Source organism: Oryctolagus cuniculus, chromosome X, assembly GCF_051225735.1.
Source record: "Oryctolagus cuniculus isolate XC-2025 breed Fujian yellow rabbit chromosome X, ASM5122573v1, whole genome shotgun sequence".
Taxonomy (NCBI): domain Eukaryota; kingdom Metazoa; phylum Chordata; class Mammalia; order Lagomorpha; family Leporidae; genus Oryctolagus; species Oryctolagus cuniculus.
This window is the reverse complement of record NC_142888.1, coordinates 1610854-1625603: the sequence shown is the minus strand read 5'-3', so window position 1 is coordinate 1625603 and position 14750 is coordinate 1610854. Positions and strand designations below refer to the sequence as shown.

The following is a 14750-nucleotide window of genomic DNA, read 5'->3' as shown; positions in this document are numbered from 1 at the left end:
ATCACTCAAGTACTTGGGTACCTGCTACCCAGGTAGAAGACCCAGATTGAGTTCTGGGCTCCTGGCTTTGGCCTGGCCCAGTCCCTGGTGTTGCACACATTTCAGGAGTGAATCAGTGGATAGATTCTGATCTCTGTCTCTCAAATAAAATGAAACAAAAATTTCTTTAAAACTTAAAAGGGGGTTATATTTCCGAAGTTTATTTGATAATAGGGTGTTTAGGACCTAGATTTCTTTCCAAGTGAATTTATAAAAGGGAAATGAAATACAAGAAATCGTTCTATATTACTTCAGCCACATCAGAAGTTAAATAAGGTTTGATGTCTAGCCTGGGGACCTAACTACAATTTTAAATAAATATCCTATGGGAAAATATATTCCATTTTCTTTTATTTATTATTTATTTATTAAAGATTTATTTATTTGAAAGTTAGAGTTACAGAGAAGGAGAGCCACAGGCAGAGAGACAGAGAAAGAGTGATCTTCCATCTACTGGTTCACTCCCCAAATGGCTACAATGGCCAGGGCTGGGCCAGGGAAGCCAGGAGCTTCTTCTGGATCTCCCATGTGGCTGTGGGGCCCAAGTACTTGAGCCATCTTCTGCTGCTTTCCCAGGCACATTAACAGGGAGCTGGATTGGAAGTGGAGCAGCTGGGACTGGAACTGGCACCTGTATGGGATGTGGACACTGGAGGAGGAGGCTTAACCTTCTATGCCACAGCACCTGCTGCTCCATTTTCAACTACAGACTCCAGGAACACACCTGTTAGTCATGGTAGAGGCTGGTATGTATACATCAATGTTCCTATGCATATTGTAGGATACAACACAGATGTTTCAGTTGTGCAGAACACTTTAATTGTAGGTAACTGAAACAAATGGAATATGAACTTTTAAAAATTATTTTATTTACTGAAAGACATAAAGATATAGGCAGAGAGAGAGAGAGATCCCATCCACTGGTTCACTCCCCAAATGCTTGGAGCACCTGGGGCCAGGAGCCAAGAATGTACCTCAGGTCTCCCATGTGGGTGGCAGGGACCCAACCACTTGAACCATCACTTGCTGCCTCCCAAGCTGCACCACAGCAAAAAGCTGGAATTGTAAAGGAGCTGGGACTGAAACCCAGGCCCTGAAATGTGGGCTGCAAGTATTCCAACTGGTGTCTTAAAACCTATGCCAAACACCTGAACCAGTACCTAAATTTAAAACCACGAAAAAGTAAATGTTAAAAACTTTAACATCTAATAATTTTAAGATAACTGTGCTTCTGCTTTCAAATAGGCCATAAAGCCATACAGTATTTTCATACAATTAATTTTCTTGTTTTTTAGCAATAATGTAGTATGTGCTATGGTTTGGAAGTGAGAGAGGTCCCCAATGTGGCAGTATAGAAAGGCAGTGGAATTTTTGTTTAAAAGATTTATTTATTTCAAAGAGTGAGGGGGGAGGGCTGAAACAGAAAAAGATCTTTCATCTGCTGGTTAACTCCCCAGATGGCCACAACGGCCCAGGCTCAGCCAAGCTGAAGCCAAGAGCTTCTTCCAGTTCTTCCATGTGGGTAGCAGGGTCCCAAGCACTTGAGCTGTCCTCCACTGCCTTCCCAGACACATTAGCAGGGAGCTGGATTGGAAGTGGAGCAGCTGAGACATGAACTGGCACCCATATGGGATGCCAGCATTGCAGGCATTGGCTTTGCCCACTACGCCACAATGCCACCTCCCCTCCTCACCTCCAGTGATGGAACTTTTAAGAGGTACAGAGGGCCCACTGAAAGGTTGCTTAAATCATTGGGAACCATCAGCCTCTGAAGAGATTAATGGCAGTCTCACAGAGTGCATTAGCTCACATGAGAATGGTTTGTTATGAAGAGAAAAAAACTGGCTCCTCCCTGGTCTCTAGCTTTCTATCTCACCATGTGATCTCTTCCACACGCACTTGTGATGCCATGTACCATGAGGCCCAACCAATGGGGCCTCCTGATCTTGGACTTTCAGCCTCTAAAGCTGTGTGCAAAATAAAACTCTTTTATTTATAAAGTTCCTAGGAGGCCGGCGCTGTGGTGTAGCAGGTAAAGCCGCTGCCTGCAGTGCCAGTATCCCATATGGTTGTCAGTTCGAGACCCAACTGCTCCACTTCCAATCCGGCTCTCTACAGTGGCCTGGGAAAGCAATGGAAGATGGCCCAAGTCCTTAGACCCCTGCACCCGCGTGGGAGACCCAGAAGCAGCTCCTGGCTCCTGGCTTCGGATTGGCACAGCTCCAGCTATTGCAGCAAATTGGAGAGTGAACCAGCGGATGGAAGACCTCTCTCTCTCTGCCTCTCCTTCTCTCTCTGTGTAACTCTTTCAAATAAACAAATCAATCTTTAAAAGAAAGTACCTAGGTTTGGTTATTTTATTATAGTACAAGAAAACAAATATAGTATGTAACACTCAGAAGAATAAACAAAGATAAAAAAACACAAAGATGCATGTATATGATTGAAAACAAGTATTTCAAGTAAGCAGGAAAACAAAATTTATTTCCCTACTTCATATCAAATGTATCATCTTCATCATAACAGAAATCTATAATAATAGCTATAGTCATTACAGCACCCTTATCTGCTCATATTAAGTACTGTACACATATAACCTCATTTAATCTCCATAATTCTATGAGGTAGATACTATGATTTTAGCTTGATATTAAAGACAAGGAGACTGAAGCTAAGAAATGTGAACACAGAAAGTGTTCTAGCCAAAACTAGAACTCAGGTCTAGCTGAATCCAAGTTCATATTCTCACTCACTAGAACTTTTTTTGTAATACTTTTAGCACTGTGATAGTTCCACATAATTATGTCTTTGGTAGATAACAGGAATCAAACAGGAGAAGAAGCAACTTTTCTAATAAACATGATAAACAGCTAGTAAATATCTACAAAGTACTTTATCCTTTATAAAAATTTTATCAGAGCTGGCATTGTGAAGTAACAGGTAAAGCCGCCACCTGCATCACCAGCATCCCATATGGGTGCCAGTTTGAGTCCCGGCTGCTCCACATCCGATCCAGCTCCCTGCTAATGCACCTGGGAAAGCAGTGGAAGATGGCCCAAGTCCCTGGGCCCCTGCACCCACGTGGGAGACCTGAATGAAGCTCCTGGCTCCTGGCTCCTGGCTCCTGGCTTTGGCCTGGCCTAGCCCTGGCTGTTGATGCCATTTGGGGGAATGAACAAGAGAATGGAAGATCTCTCTGTCTCTCCTTCTATCTGTAACTTTTACTTTTTGAATAAATAAAATAAATCTATTTATTTATTTATTTATTTATTTTGACAGGCAGAGTGGACAGTGAGAGAGAGAGACAGAGAGAAAGGTCTTCCTTTGCCGTTGGTTCACCTCCAATGGCCGCCACTGCTGGCGCACCGCGCTGATCCGGTGGCAGGAGCCAGGTGCTTCTCCTGGTCTCCCATGGGGTGCAGGGCCCAAGCACTTGGGCCATCCTCCACTGCACTCCCGGGCCACAGCAGAGAGCTGGCCTGGAAGAGGGGCAACCGGGACAGAATCCGGCGCCCCGACCGGGACTAGAACCTGGTGTTCTGGCGCCGCAAGGCGGAGGATTAGCCTAGTGAGCTGCGGCGCCGGCCAAAATAAATCTTTAAAAAAAATTATTTTCCAGGTCAGCATTGTGGCAGAAGGGGTACATCCCATAAGGGCTCCTGGCTTCAGCCTGGCCCAACCCTGGCCATTGCAGCCATTTGGGGGAATTCCCTCCCTTTCTCCCTCCCTCCCTTCTTTCCTCTACCTCTGTAACTCTGCCTTTCAAATATATAAATCTTTTTGTTTTGTTTTTTGTTTTTTGACAGGCAGAGTGGACAGTGAGAGAGAGACAGAGAGAAAGGTCTTCCTTTGCCGCTGGTTCACCCTCCAATGGCGGCCGTGGCCAGCGCACCACGCTGATCCGATGGCAGGAGCCAGGTGCTTCTCCTGGTCTCCCATGGGGTGCAGGGCCCAAGCACTTGGGCCATCCTCCACTGCACTCCCAGGCCACAGCAGAGAGCTGGCCTGGAAGAGGGGCAACCGGGACAGAATCCGGCGCCCCGACTGGGACTAGAACCCGGTGTGCCGGCACCGCAGGAGGAGGATTAGCTTAGTGAGCTGCAGCGCCAGCCTCAAATATATAAATCTTTAAAAAATTTTTATTTGGTAGGCTGGCAATTTGGCACAGCAGGTTAAGCCGCCGCTTGCAATGCCAGTGTCTCATATCAGAGTTCCAGTTCAATTCCTATCTACTCTGCTTCTCATCCAGTTTCCTGCTAATGAACTTTGGAGGCAGTACGTGATGGCTCAAAAACTTGAGCCCTCCACCCATGTGGGAGACCCAGGTGGAGTTCCAGGCTTCTGGATTTGGCCTGCTCCAGCCCTTTTTGTTGTGCGGATTTACAGTGAACCAGTGGATGGATGATCTTTCTCTCTCTCAGTCTGTATGTCCCTTTCCTTCTCTGTTGCTCTGCCTCTTAAGTGAAAATAAATTTTTAATTGTTTTTTTTTATTGTGGATACGCATACATAATAACATTTATTATTTTAATCATTTTAAAGTGTAAAGTTCTACAGCATCAAGTACACTGGCATGTACCACTTTTATCTTTTTAAAACTAGCCCCCTTGAACAATACTAAGAGAAAAAATAGCAGAATACTTTCATCATCTTGACATGGTGGAAACTTTAAATCAGGTGCCAAAGCCAGATTTCATCACAAAAGATGACGACATGAAAACGAAATCATAGGGGCTGGCATTGTGCCTATAATACCGGCATCCCATATGGGCATTCGTTCATGTTCCAGATGGTCCACTTCCAATCATGCTTCCTGCTAATGGCCTGAGGAAAGCAGTGGAAAATGGCACAAGTGCTTGGGCCCCTGCTACCCACATGAGAGACCTGAAAGAAGTTCCTGGTTCCTGGCTGGCCCAGCCCTGGCCATTGCACTCATCTGGGAAGTGAACCATCATTTGGAAGATCAACCTCCCTCTCTCTCTCTCTCTCTCTAACTCTGACTTTTAAATAAATAAATAAATCTATCTTTGGAAAAAACTTTAAAAAGAAAATGAAATCATAGTATGAAAGTCAAGTAAAGACTGATGAGAAAGTAAAAGGATATACATCACATATATGACAGATAAAGGAGTGATACCCTTAGTCAAGTCATAGCATTGCCCACAAAACAAATTTTAAAATGTGTAACCTGAAAGAGAAAGGTACAAGACTTATAAGTAATCTACAAATAGGTAATAAAATACATTAAAAAATATTCAGTCTTATTAATTCAGAAATGTACATGTGAAACAATGAAATATAACCAGTACAGGAGCTTTAAAATCTGATAAAGCCAAGTGTGAGTGAAGGTATGTAGTGGTAAATACCTTGATTCATTGACAAAGGGACTACAAACTGGAATGCCTTTTCCATCTGGCCAGTCACATTTCATTTACACTTATCCTTTGGTCCCAATTGCATTAGCCAGCTTTTCGTACTAAAATGAAACGCCTCAGACAACTAACTTATGAAAAGGTTGATTTTGGTTTACAGTGTTGGAGGTTCAAGTCCAAGATGAGACAGCTTGGTTTAGTCTTTGTGAAGGCAATGATAGCACTGCAGAAGTGCATGCAAAAGGAAAGATTACATGATGAGCAAGGAAGTAGAGAGAGGTTGGATCCAATTCAGGCTTTTAGAACCAACTTCTCTCACAAGAACAACCTTCCAAGGGCCAATCCCAATAACCTCAGGACCTCCCAACAGGCCCTACCTCTTAAAAGTTCTACCACTTCCCAAGACTGCCACCCTGTGGACTAAGTGTTTAGCGCATGAGCCTTTGGAGGACTTTGAACAACCTAATATCCAAACCACAGAACCAACAATTTTATTTCTAGGCATTTTCCTAAGGAAGTAACAGGACCATTATCATGGCTGGCTATATAAGCACTGATATTCACTGCAAATTTTTATATAATAGTAAAATACAACTATTACTCGAAAGTCTACCAATTAGAGAACTATAAATTATGAATAAAGAATAAATTACACTACATTCATATAATGGCTACTGTATTGCCATTAAAATGGTTGAATCAGATCTCTGCATCAACACTGACATTCATAGGAGGTGGGTGTTTGGTGTAACAGTTAAGACACTGCCTGGGACACCTGCATTCCATACTGGAGGACCTGGGTTCAAGTCCTTGGTCTGCTCCTGATTCCATCTTCCTGCTAATGTACACACTGGGAGGTAGCAGTGATGGCTCAAGTAGTTCGGTCCCTGTTACCCACATGGGAGACCTGGATTGAGTTCTCAGCTCCCAGCTTCAGGCTGGGCCAGCCCTGTCTGTTACAGGTGAGATTTCTGTCTCTGCCTCCTCAAATAAAGAAAAAAATGTTAATACTCACACATATGTTTAGCATAAAAATAACTTAATAAAAAAGTATGTATAAATATTTTATTATATAAATATACATGTATAGTACATTTACAATTTCTTTCTTTTCTCCAATTTGTAGTTATTTGAGAGGCAGAGTCTACAATGGTTGAGACTGAGTCAGGCCAAAACCAGGATCCAGGAACTCAATTCAGGTCTCCCTCCTGGGTGGCAGGAGTCCAATTACTTAGGCCACCACAGCTGTCTCCCAAGGTCTGCATGAGCAGGAAGCTGGAGTGAGTTGGAATTGGAAGCCAGGCATTCTGATGTAGGACACGGGCATCTTACCTGGTGTCTCACTGCTAAACCAATGCCTGCCCCTACACTTTCTTTCTTAACAGTGACTATCTTTGGGTGTACTGCATTTACTGAAGCCCTTTCACTTTTTATGTTTGTTAATTACTTACGTCTTTTTTCAAAAACATTTAAAAATTAGCAAAAACTGAAAAAGATGTCCATTTTAAAAAATGATAACCTCCAGTTTTAGCCCATCAGCTAGAGATTTAAAGAGTTTATGCAGGGAATTTTATAAGACCTGTACAAGACTTTATAAAGAAAGCCCATACTAGTTAGTAAAGGTTGCTAATATGCCAATAAAATAACTGAGTTCGCTTTAAGTGTTTCAATTAGTGCTGACCTCTCTCTCTCCAACAGCTTCTCTTCTTCTAGTTGTTGTTCTTCAGTCAAAGCATCCTCCTCCTCCTCCTCCTCCTCCTTCTGTGAGACTCCTGAGAATATTTAAATATCTTAGTAAACTACCTTAAGTATTACAAATACTTGGTCAATAATTCAGGGGAAATCATACACATAGTTTTTAATCTCTACAACTATGGTAAAAACCTGCTTTTAAAATTTCTCAATAATAAGAGTTCTAACTGCCCAAATATGACACAAAATGAGCACCAAAAAGAACAGTAATGGTAGTGGATAACAAGTAAGTATAAAAATAATGGGAGGGCCAGTGCTGTGGCGTAGTGAGTAAAGTCGCCGCCTGCAGTGCCGGCATCCCATATGGGTGCAGGTTCATGTCCCGGCTGCTCCACTTCTGATCCAGCTCTCTGCTATGGCCTGGGAAAGCAGTGGAGGATGGCCCAAGTCCTTCGGCCCCTGCACCCACGTGAGAAGACCCGGAGGAAGCTCCTGGCTTCGGATCAGCACAAGTCCTGATGTTGCGGCTAATTGGGGAGCGAATCAGCAGATGGAAAACCTCTCTGTCTGCCTCTCCTCTCTCTGTGTAACTCTGACTTTCAAATAAATAAATAAATCTTAGAAAAAAAAATTATGGGGGCCAGCGCCGTGGCTCATTTGGCTGATCCTCCGCCTGCAGCGCCGGAATCCCATATGAGCGCCAGATTCTAGTCCCGGTCAGGGCACCGGATTCTGTCCCGGTTGCTCCTCTTCCAGTCCAGCTCTCTGCTGTGGCCCAGGAAGGCAGTGGAGGATGGCCCATGTGCTTGGGCCCCTGCACCCACATGGGAGGCCCGGAAGAAGCTCCTGGCTTGTGGCTTCAAATCAGCTCAGCTCCAGCCATTGTGGTAACTTGGGGAGTGAACTAGCAAGTGGAAAACCTGTCTACCTCTCTCTGTAACTTTCAAATAAATAAAATAAATCTTTAAAAATAATAATAATAGAGGCCTGCACTGTGGTGCAGCAGGTTGAGGCCCCAAACTGCAGCACCAGCATCCCATGTGGGCACTGGTTTGAGTCCTGGCTGCTCCACTTACAATCCAGCCCCCTGCTATGGCCTGGGAAAACAGCAGAGGATGGCCCAAGTGCTTGGGCCCCTGCACCCATGTGGGAGACCCGGAGGAAGCTCCTGGCTTCTGGCTTCAGATCCGCTAAGCTTTGGCCACTGGGCCCATTTGGGGAGTGATCCAGCAGATGGAAGACCTCTTTCTCTCTGTCTCTGCCTCTCTAACTCTGTCTTTCAAACAAATAAAAAATAATTCTTAATAATAATAATAATAATAATAATGGTAGTGGGATAACGAGTAAATTAAAAAATCAATCAATGGTTCCACAGTGATATTCAGAAAGGTGGTGAGGCATGGGAAGGAATATCATTTTCACAGAATGACAACTAAAAAACACAAAAAGACTTAAATAGAAAAGTCACTTTTACAACTCCCACAGTAATAAACTTAAGACATATTTAGATAAAAGCTTGTTGAGAAGAGAATATTTATACCATCTCAAAACATCATCCCACAGATGAAAACTCATTGCAATGGAGAAAATGCACCCTGACAATGGAGCAACACTTTAACCACACTCAGCATCACTAAGAGTGTACAGACTTCATAATGTATGCAACAAGACGTTCACAACATTTGCACTGTAGGACTTGGTCACGAAAAGTGTAACCTTAAGCTATTCATGAGAGGATAGCCTGATGGACAATGCAGGACATTCCACAAGAAAACTAGCTTGAGCTTTTCAAAACAATCAATTCCATTTGGGGGAAGGTTAATGATAGGTTTTATGTGATATCGCTGAATCACTGTGCATTTATTTAGGTACAAGCTTGATATTGTGGGTCTATGAGAGAACATTCTCATTCTTTAGGAGATGCAGGCTGAAGGATTCAGGTATGAGGTGCTGTGACATCTGCACCTGCTGTGAAGAGTTCAGAAAATAAATTCCCTATGTATTTATCTCTCCATATAAACAGAGAGGGAGTAAAGCCAGATGTTAACAACTGGCAAATCTAAAGGATTAATGGATATTAATGGATATTTATGATACAATTTTTTTAAATTTTGCCCACTAAGACACTTTAAGAAAAATATAGCTAAATGATTTCTTTTTTTTTTTTTTTTTGGTAACACTGAGACTAGTCCCATTTTTTTTAAAGATTTATTTCTTTATTTGAAAACAGAGTTACAGAGATGCAGAGGCAGAGAGAGAGAAAGAGAGAGAGAGAGATCCATCTTCCATCCGCTGGTTCACTCCCCAAATAATCGCAACGGCTGGAGCTGCACCAATCCAAAGCCAGGAGCCAGGAGCTTCCCCCGGATCTCCCACGTGGGAGCAGGAACCCAAGGACTTGGGCCATCTTCTACTGCTTTTCCAGGCCATACCAGAGAGTTGGATCAGAAGTGGAATAGACTGGCCGGCGCCACGGCTCAATAGGCTAATCCTCCACCTAGTGGCGCCAGCACACCGGGTTCTAGTCCCGGTCGGGGTGCCGGATTCTGTCCCGGTTGCCCCTCTTCCAGGCCAGCTCTCTGCTGTGGCCCGGGAGGGCAGTGGAGGATGGCCCAAGTGCTTGGGCCCTGCACCCCATGGGAGACCAGGAGAAGCACCTGGCTCCTGCCATCGGATCAGCGTGGTGCGCCGGCCACAGCACGCCAGCTGTGGCGGCCATTGGAGGTGAACCAACGGCGAAAAGGAAGACCTTTCTCTCTGTCTCTCTCTCTCACTATCCACTCTGCCTGTCAAAAAAAAAAAAAAAGAAGTAGAGTAGACAGTTCTCAATCCAGCGCCCATATGGACTGTCAGCACTGCAGGCAGTGGCTTTATCCACTATGCCACAGCACTGGCCCCCATTAAATGATTTTTAATACAATAAAAATTAATATCATTCCCTATTCAAAACTTAAATTTGAGGAAACAGTGAAAGTGGAGGAAAAATGGATCAGATCTGAAGTGACCTTAAGGGAATGTAACAGGGGCTGGTATTGTGGTGCAGCGAGTTAAGCTACAACACATTCCATATGAGCACCAGTTCAAGTCCCTGCTGCTCCACTTCTCATCCAGCTCCTGCTAATGGACCTGGGAAAGCAGCAGAAGATGGCTCAAGTATTTAGGCCCCTATCACCCACATGGGAGATCCAGATTGAGTTCAGGGCTCCTAACTTTGGCCTGGCCCTGCTCCAGCCATTGTGTGTTGTAGATATTTAGGGAGTAAACTAGTGGATGTAAGATTCTCTCTGTCACTCTGCCTTTCAAATGACAAAAATAAATAAAAAGAGGGACCGGTGTTGTGGTGTAGTGGGTAAAGCCACCACTTGCAGTGCTGGCATCCCTTACGGACACCAGTTAGAGTCCTGGCTGCTCCACTTCTGATAAAGCTCTCTGCTATGGCCTGGGAAAGCAGTGGAAGATGGCTCAAGTGCTTGGGTCCCTGCACCCAAGCGGAAGACCCAGAAGAAGCTCCTGGCTCCTGGCTTCGTATTGGCCCACCTCCACCCGTTGAGGCCATTTGGGGAGTGAACCAGCGGATGGAAGACCTCTCTCTCTCTCTCTCTCTGCCTCTACGTCTCTGTAACTCTGCCTTTCAAATAAATAAATAAATCTTTAAAAATAAATAAATAAAAATAAAATCTTAAAAATTGTCTAGGCTAATATAATTAGCATATTTGAATAATCTGGATGGCAACCATTATAAAGCACTACTGCTGTGTGATTTCGGTGACCCCAGCTGCATTTACAACTATTATATAATCTTTTAACTAAATCATAATTTTATTGTATTAAACAGGCAGGTATAATACATAAATGTTAGGTTCTGCCATGTGAAGGCCAAATGACATCATGTTCAGCTGTACAACTGAAGATTCTGCTACAGTTTAATTGAAACAAAACAATAGGCCAACCATCATAGAAGCATTCCAAATTCTCATCAGCATCATATGCATGCTGTAGGGAGCATCTTTCACGTCATCCTAGCATTACATTAATGCATATTTTAATTCTAAGATGTGTAATTTCATTTGGTTTTATAATTTTTAAGTAAATGTATTATTGTATAATCTATTAAATTTCACTAGTTTTATGCTTATAAACACTTAAATAATATAGTAGTTTGAGACCAATATAAGGTTTCTTATTTTACTCAACTGTGAGTAAAAGTTGCAAAATGTCTAACTAAATCGCTGGACTCCTGCTGACTTAACCAAAAAAGAAAAAAGTTTCTTTCACTGACTACTTCCTATGTGCAAGGTTTGTCCTAGCTACTGTAATTCATGCTGACTGCCCCTGTAACATTACTTTAAACACTGAAGCAGCATCAGTAAGTGTTAACTCTTTGTGACTTTCCCCCTCCGTAATTCGTTAACATTGTTTCTGACACAGCTAACACAGCTGGGAGGCAGGAGCCACAGCCTGACTTCCTTTTGAAAGTGCGTTATGAAGTTAGGGCAGGAGGAAAAGAAGCAAACAGGATAAAGAGTTCACTACCTGAGTCTCTCAATCGCGCGAGTTCCTGCCGCCGTTTCTTTCGTTTCTCCTTTTTCAGAGCTGCCCTGTACTTTTTGTGGCTGGAAGATTGAGATTCACCATCACACACAGCATCAGCGTCAGCGGCCCCAACTGCAGCGCTGCCCGAGTTCGCTCTCTTCTAGGACCAGTTACAGCAAATCGCTCGGGAGAGAAGTCTTGTTCCCCGTTAACTGCAGAACACGGAGCTCCCATGGCTCTGTCCTTCCACGCCCATACTCCAGCTCTTCTCCAACCCGCCACCTGTTCCCCTCCTCAACTCAGAGCCCACGGACGCCCATGACAGTTCAGCGCGAGCCCCAGAAAGGTTTCGAACTGCTGCGCTGGCTCCCTCGCTTAGCCCAGCTCCTTTCCTTCCTGTGAGTATATTCTCCGTGCCCAGGTTCGGCCCGCTGCATCCCCCTATTTTGCCAACTCACCTCCCTCGGCAGAGCTTACCTACGTTTCTCGGAAAACATCACACTCTCCGGCGCCGCCATCTTTGCCAATGCTGCTCCGCCTTCCCCCTCCCCGCAAGACCTGGCCGGAAAAGGCGTGCTTAAGAGCAGCGGGGGCGCGCGCAGGCGCACAAGGAACAAAGCCTCGGCTCGCGCGGACCGAGACTCAGGGCATGGGGTTCCTTTCTGTGGCTCGTCTGCCAAAACCCTGTCCAGATAAAGACGTCCTTCCGGAAAAAGTGCTCCGGAGTTCTTTCCCGGCCCTGGAAATTATTCGCTCACAGAGCTTCCCCATTGCTTTCTCACTGTCTCCCTCCGCGCCATGGTGCAATGTCTTGGGCCTCTCCATCTTTCTCATCATCCGTTCCCGAAGCCGCATTCCGCCCAGAGCTGCTCACGTCGCTTCCCATTGGACTGCCTTCAGGCTCCACCTCCCATCGTGGCTTCACCTATCACTGCCTTACACAAATCCATTCACAACTACTGGCGCCCTAAGTGAACCTAACTCCTGGGGATGCGGAGGTGTAACTTCTGTCCCTAAGGAGTTCACCGTGGGGGCACAGAATAGGACCAGTACACAAATAATATAACATGGTGCAGGCAAAGATGAAGTGTAGTCCACTTGGGGATTCAGGCAATTTATGATGCTCCAGTTTTGAAGGAAGATAGCCTTTAACAAGGTGAAGAAGGGTGGCCATGGGGTTGCAAGCAGATCAGACTAAGTAAGCAAAGGGACTGATAATATTCTGAGAACAGCAAGATATTTTTTTTCAAACAGGCTTAATTTACTGTTTTTCTGGTGTAGCCACAGCTAGAGCCTGGGTCCTCGCACAGACGCTCTGGTGTGGTTCTTTACAAGAGTCAGTGAATTCTTGGTAGTGAGGCTTGGTGAACACTGCACAGCTCAGGGGTCAGATAACTCTAGGTCTTGGAAATGGCATCAAAGGTTGCCGAAGCCCCTTGCTGAGGTGTAGCAGTCATCAATACGAACAGAAGGAATTTTGACAATCCAATATAAACTGCAAATCCAGAGTATCAAGGAATAATGCCGTAGAGATAGTCTGGGGCTAGGAATGATATGCCATATTAAGGCACTTAGATTTGTTCTGTGTAATGGGGGACTCTTGAACGCTTTTAGGTAGTGGCCTGTTGTGACCCCTTTTGTGGTTTAGGTAAATTATTGTGGTTTGTAGTGTAAAGGATTAAAAGATAAAGCTGCAATACAGTATCACAATAATCTACGTACAAAGTGATGAGGAATTACACTATGACAATGAAAGTGAGGATTGAGAAGGTGAAAACTAGCTCTACTAATATTTGGACTGTGATGTTCACATACAAGGCCCATGTATAAGGCCAAGAAAAAATGTTTCTCTCAAGTACACATTACAGCAGCAAAGTAACTTCTCCCATTTTTTTTGAGTGACTGAATAATGTCCCTGACTTAGCTTTGTTCCTGTCTCCTTCAAATTAAAATTGCTGAGATACCTAATTACTAAATTGCCTGTTTCCCCCCAGCCCCTCCTTAGAATCACCCATCTGATGTGCAAATCTGGCATAATTCCTGCCCTACTGCCTCCTACTGAGACATTTAGAATAACACCTGTTCCCCTTCTTCAAGTTGACCTTGTCCAGCTCAGTGTGTCAGTAATTGGAGACAAGCTTTGGAATATAATCGATTGGGAATTGGCTATGTAGGATCTTAAATATATTCCTTACATCTACTCCTAAATTTTCTCATCTGTAAAAATCAAGATAGTAAGAAGTTCCCATCTTTTTTTTTAAGATTTATTTATTTATTTGAAAGGCAGAGTTACAGAGAGGCAGAGGCAGAGACAGAGAGAAGTCTTCCATCTGCTGGTTCACTCCCCAGATGGCTGCAACGGCCAGAGCTGTGCCGATCCGAAGCCAGGAGCCAGGAACTTCTTCTGGGTCTCCCACTTGAGTTCAGGGGCCCAAGGACTTGGGCCATATTCTACTGTTTCCCAGGCCATAGCAGAGAGCTGGATCAGAAATGGAGCAGCTGGGACGCTAACTGGTGCCCATATGCAATGTCAGCACTGCAGGCAACAGCTTTACCTGCTATACCACAGCACTGGCCCCATCCCCAAATTTATACATAGAAATCCAACCCTATCTTTTTTTGCTACTAAATTTTTACTTAATTGTGGTAAAATTTTCATCTTTACCATTCTTTGAAATCTACCATCTTAGCAGTTTTAAGTGTAGTGTTAAATATAATCACATTCGCCGGCGCCGTGGCTCACTAGGCTAATCCTCCACCTGGCGGCGCCGGCACACCGGGTTCTAGTCCCGGTCGGGGCGCCGGATTCTGTCCCGGTTGCCCCTCTTCCAGGCCAGCTCTCTGCTGTGGCCAGGGAGTGCAGTGGAGGATGGCCCAAGTGCTTGGGCCCTGCACCCCATGGGAGACCAGGAGAAGCACCTGGCTCCTGCCATCGGATCAGTACGGTGCGCTGGTTGCAGCACGCCGGCCGCGGCGGCCATTGGAGGGTGAACCAGCGGCAAAGGAAGACCTTTCTCTCTGTCTCTCTCTCTCACTGTCCACTCCTGCCTGTCAAAAAATATATATATAATCACATTCAACAGATCTCTAGAACTTTTTCATTATACAGTACTGA

The 14750-nt window shown here is 44.6% G+C and overlaps 1 protein-coding gene across 12 annotated transcripts in view; it reads right to left on the bottom strand.

Annotated features, from left to right (window-relative positions):
* ZRSR2 (zinc finger CCCH-type, RNA binding motif and serine/arginine rich 2) overlaps window positions 1–12523 on the bottom strand; it is a 36667-nt gene extending 24144 nt beyond the window's left edge. For 3 of the 12 annotated variants that reach the window (XM_089324825.1, XM_089324827.1, XM_089324819.1), the window contains exons 1-3: window positions 12117–12520; window positions 11636–11715; window positions 7092–7182 (exon numbers count right to left, since the gene is read on the bottom strand). Coding sequence is in view for 1 of the 12 variants with exons in the window: in XM_008272380.5 (XP_008270602.3) it covers window positions 7092–7182; window positions 11636–11715; window positions 12113–12153 (212 nt within the window). In the remaining 11 variants the exon portion in view is untranslated. Of the gene's footprint in view, window positions 1–7091; window positions 7183–11635; window positions 11848–12112 lie in introns of all 12 variants that reach the window. The other 9 variants (XM_089324824.1, XM_089324826.1, XM_089324820.1 and 6 more) reach the window with 5 other exon arrangements.
* Between the last annotated feature and the right edge of the window lie 2227 nt (window positions 12524–14750).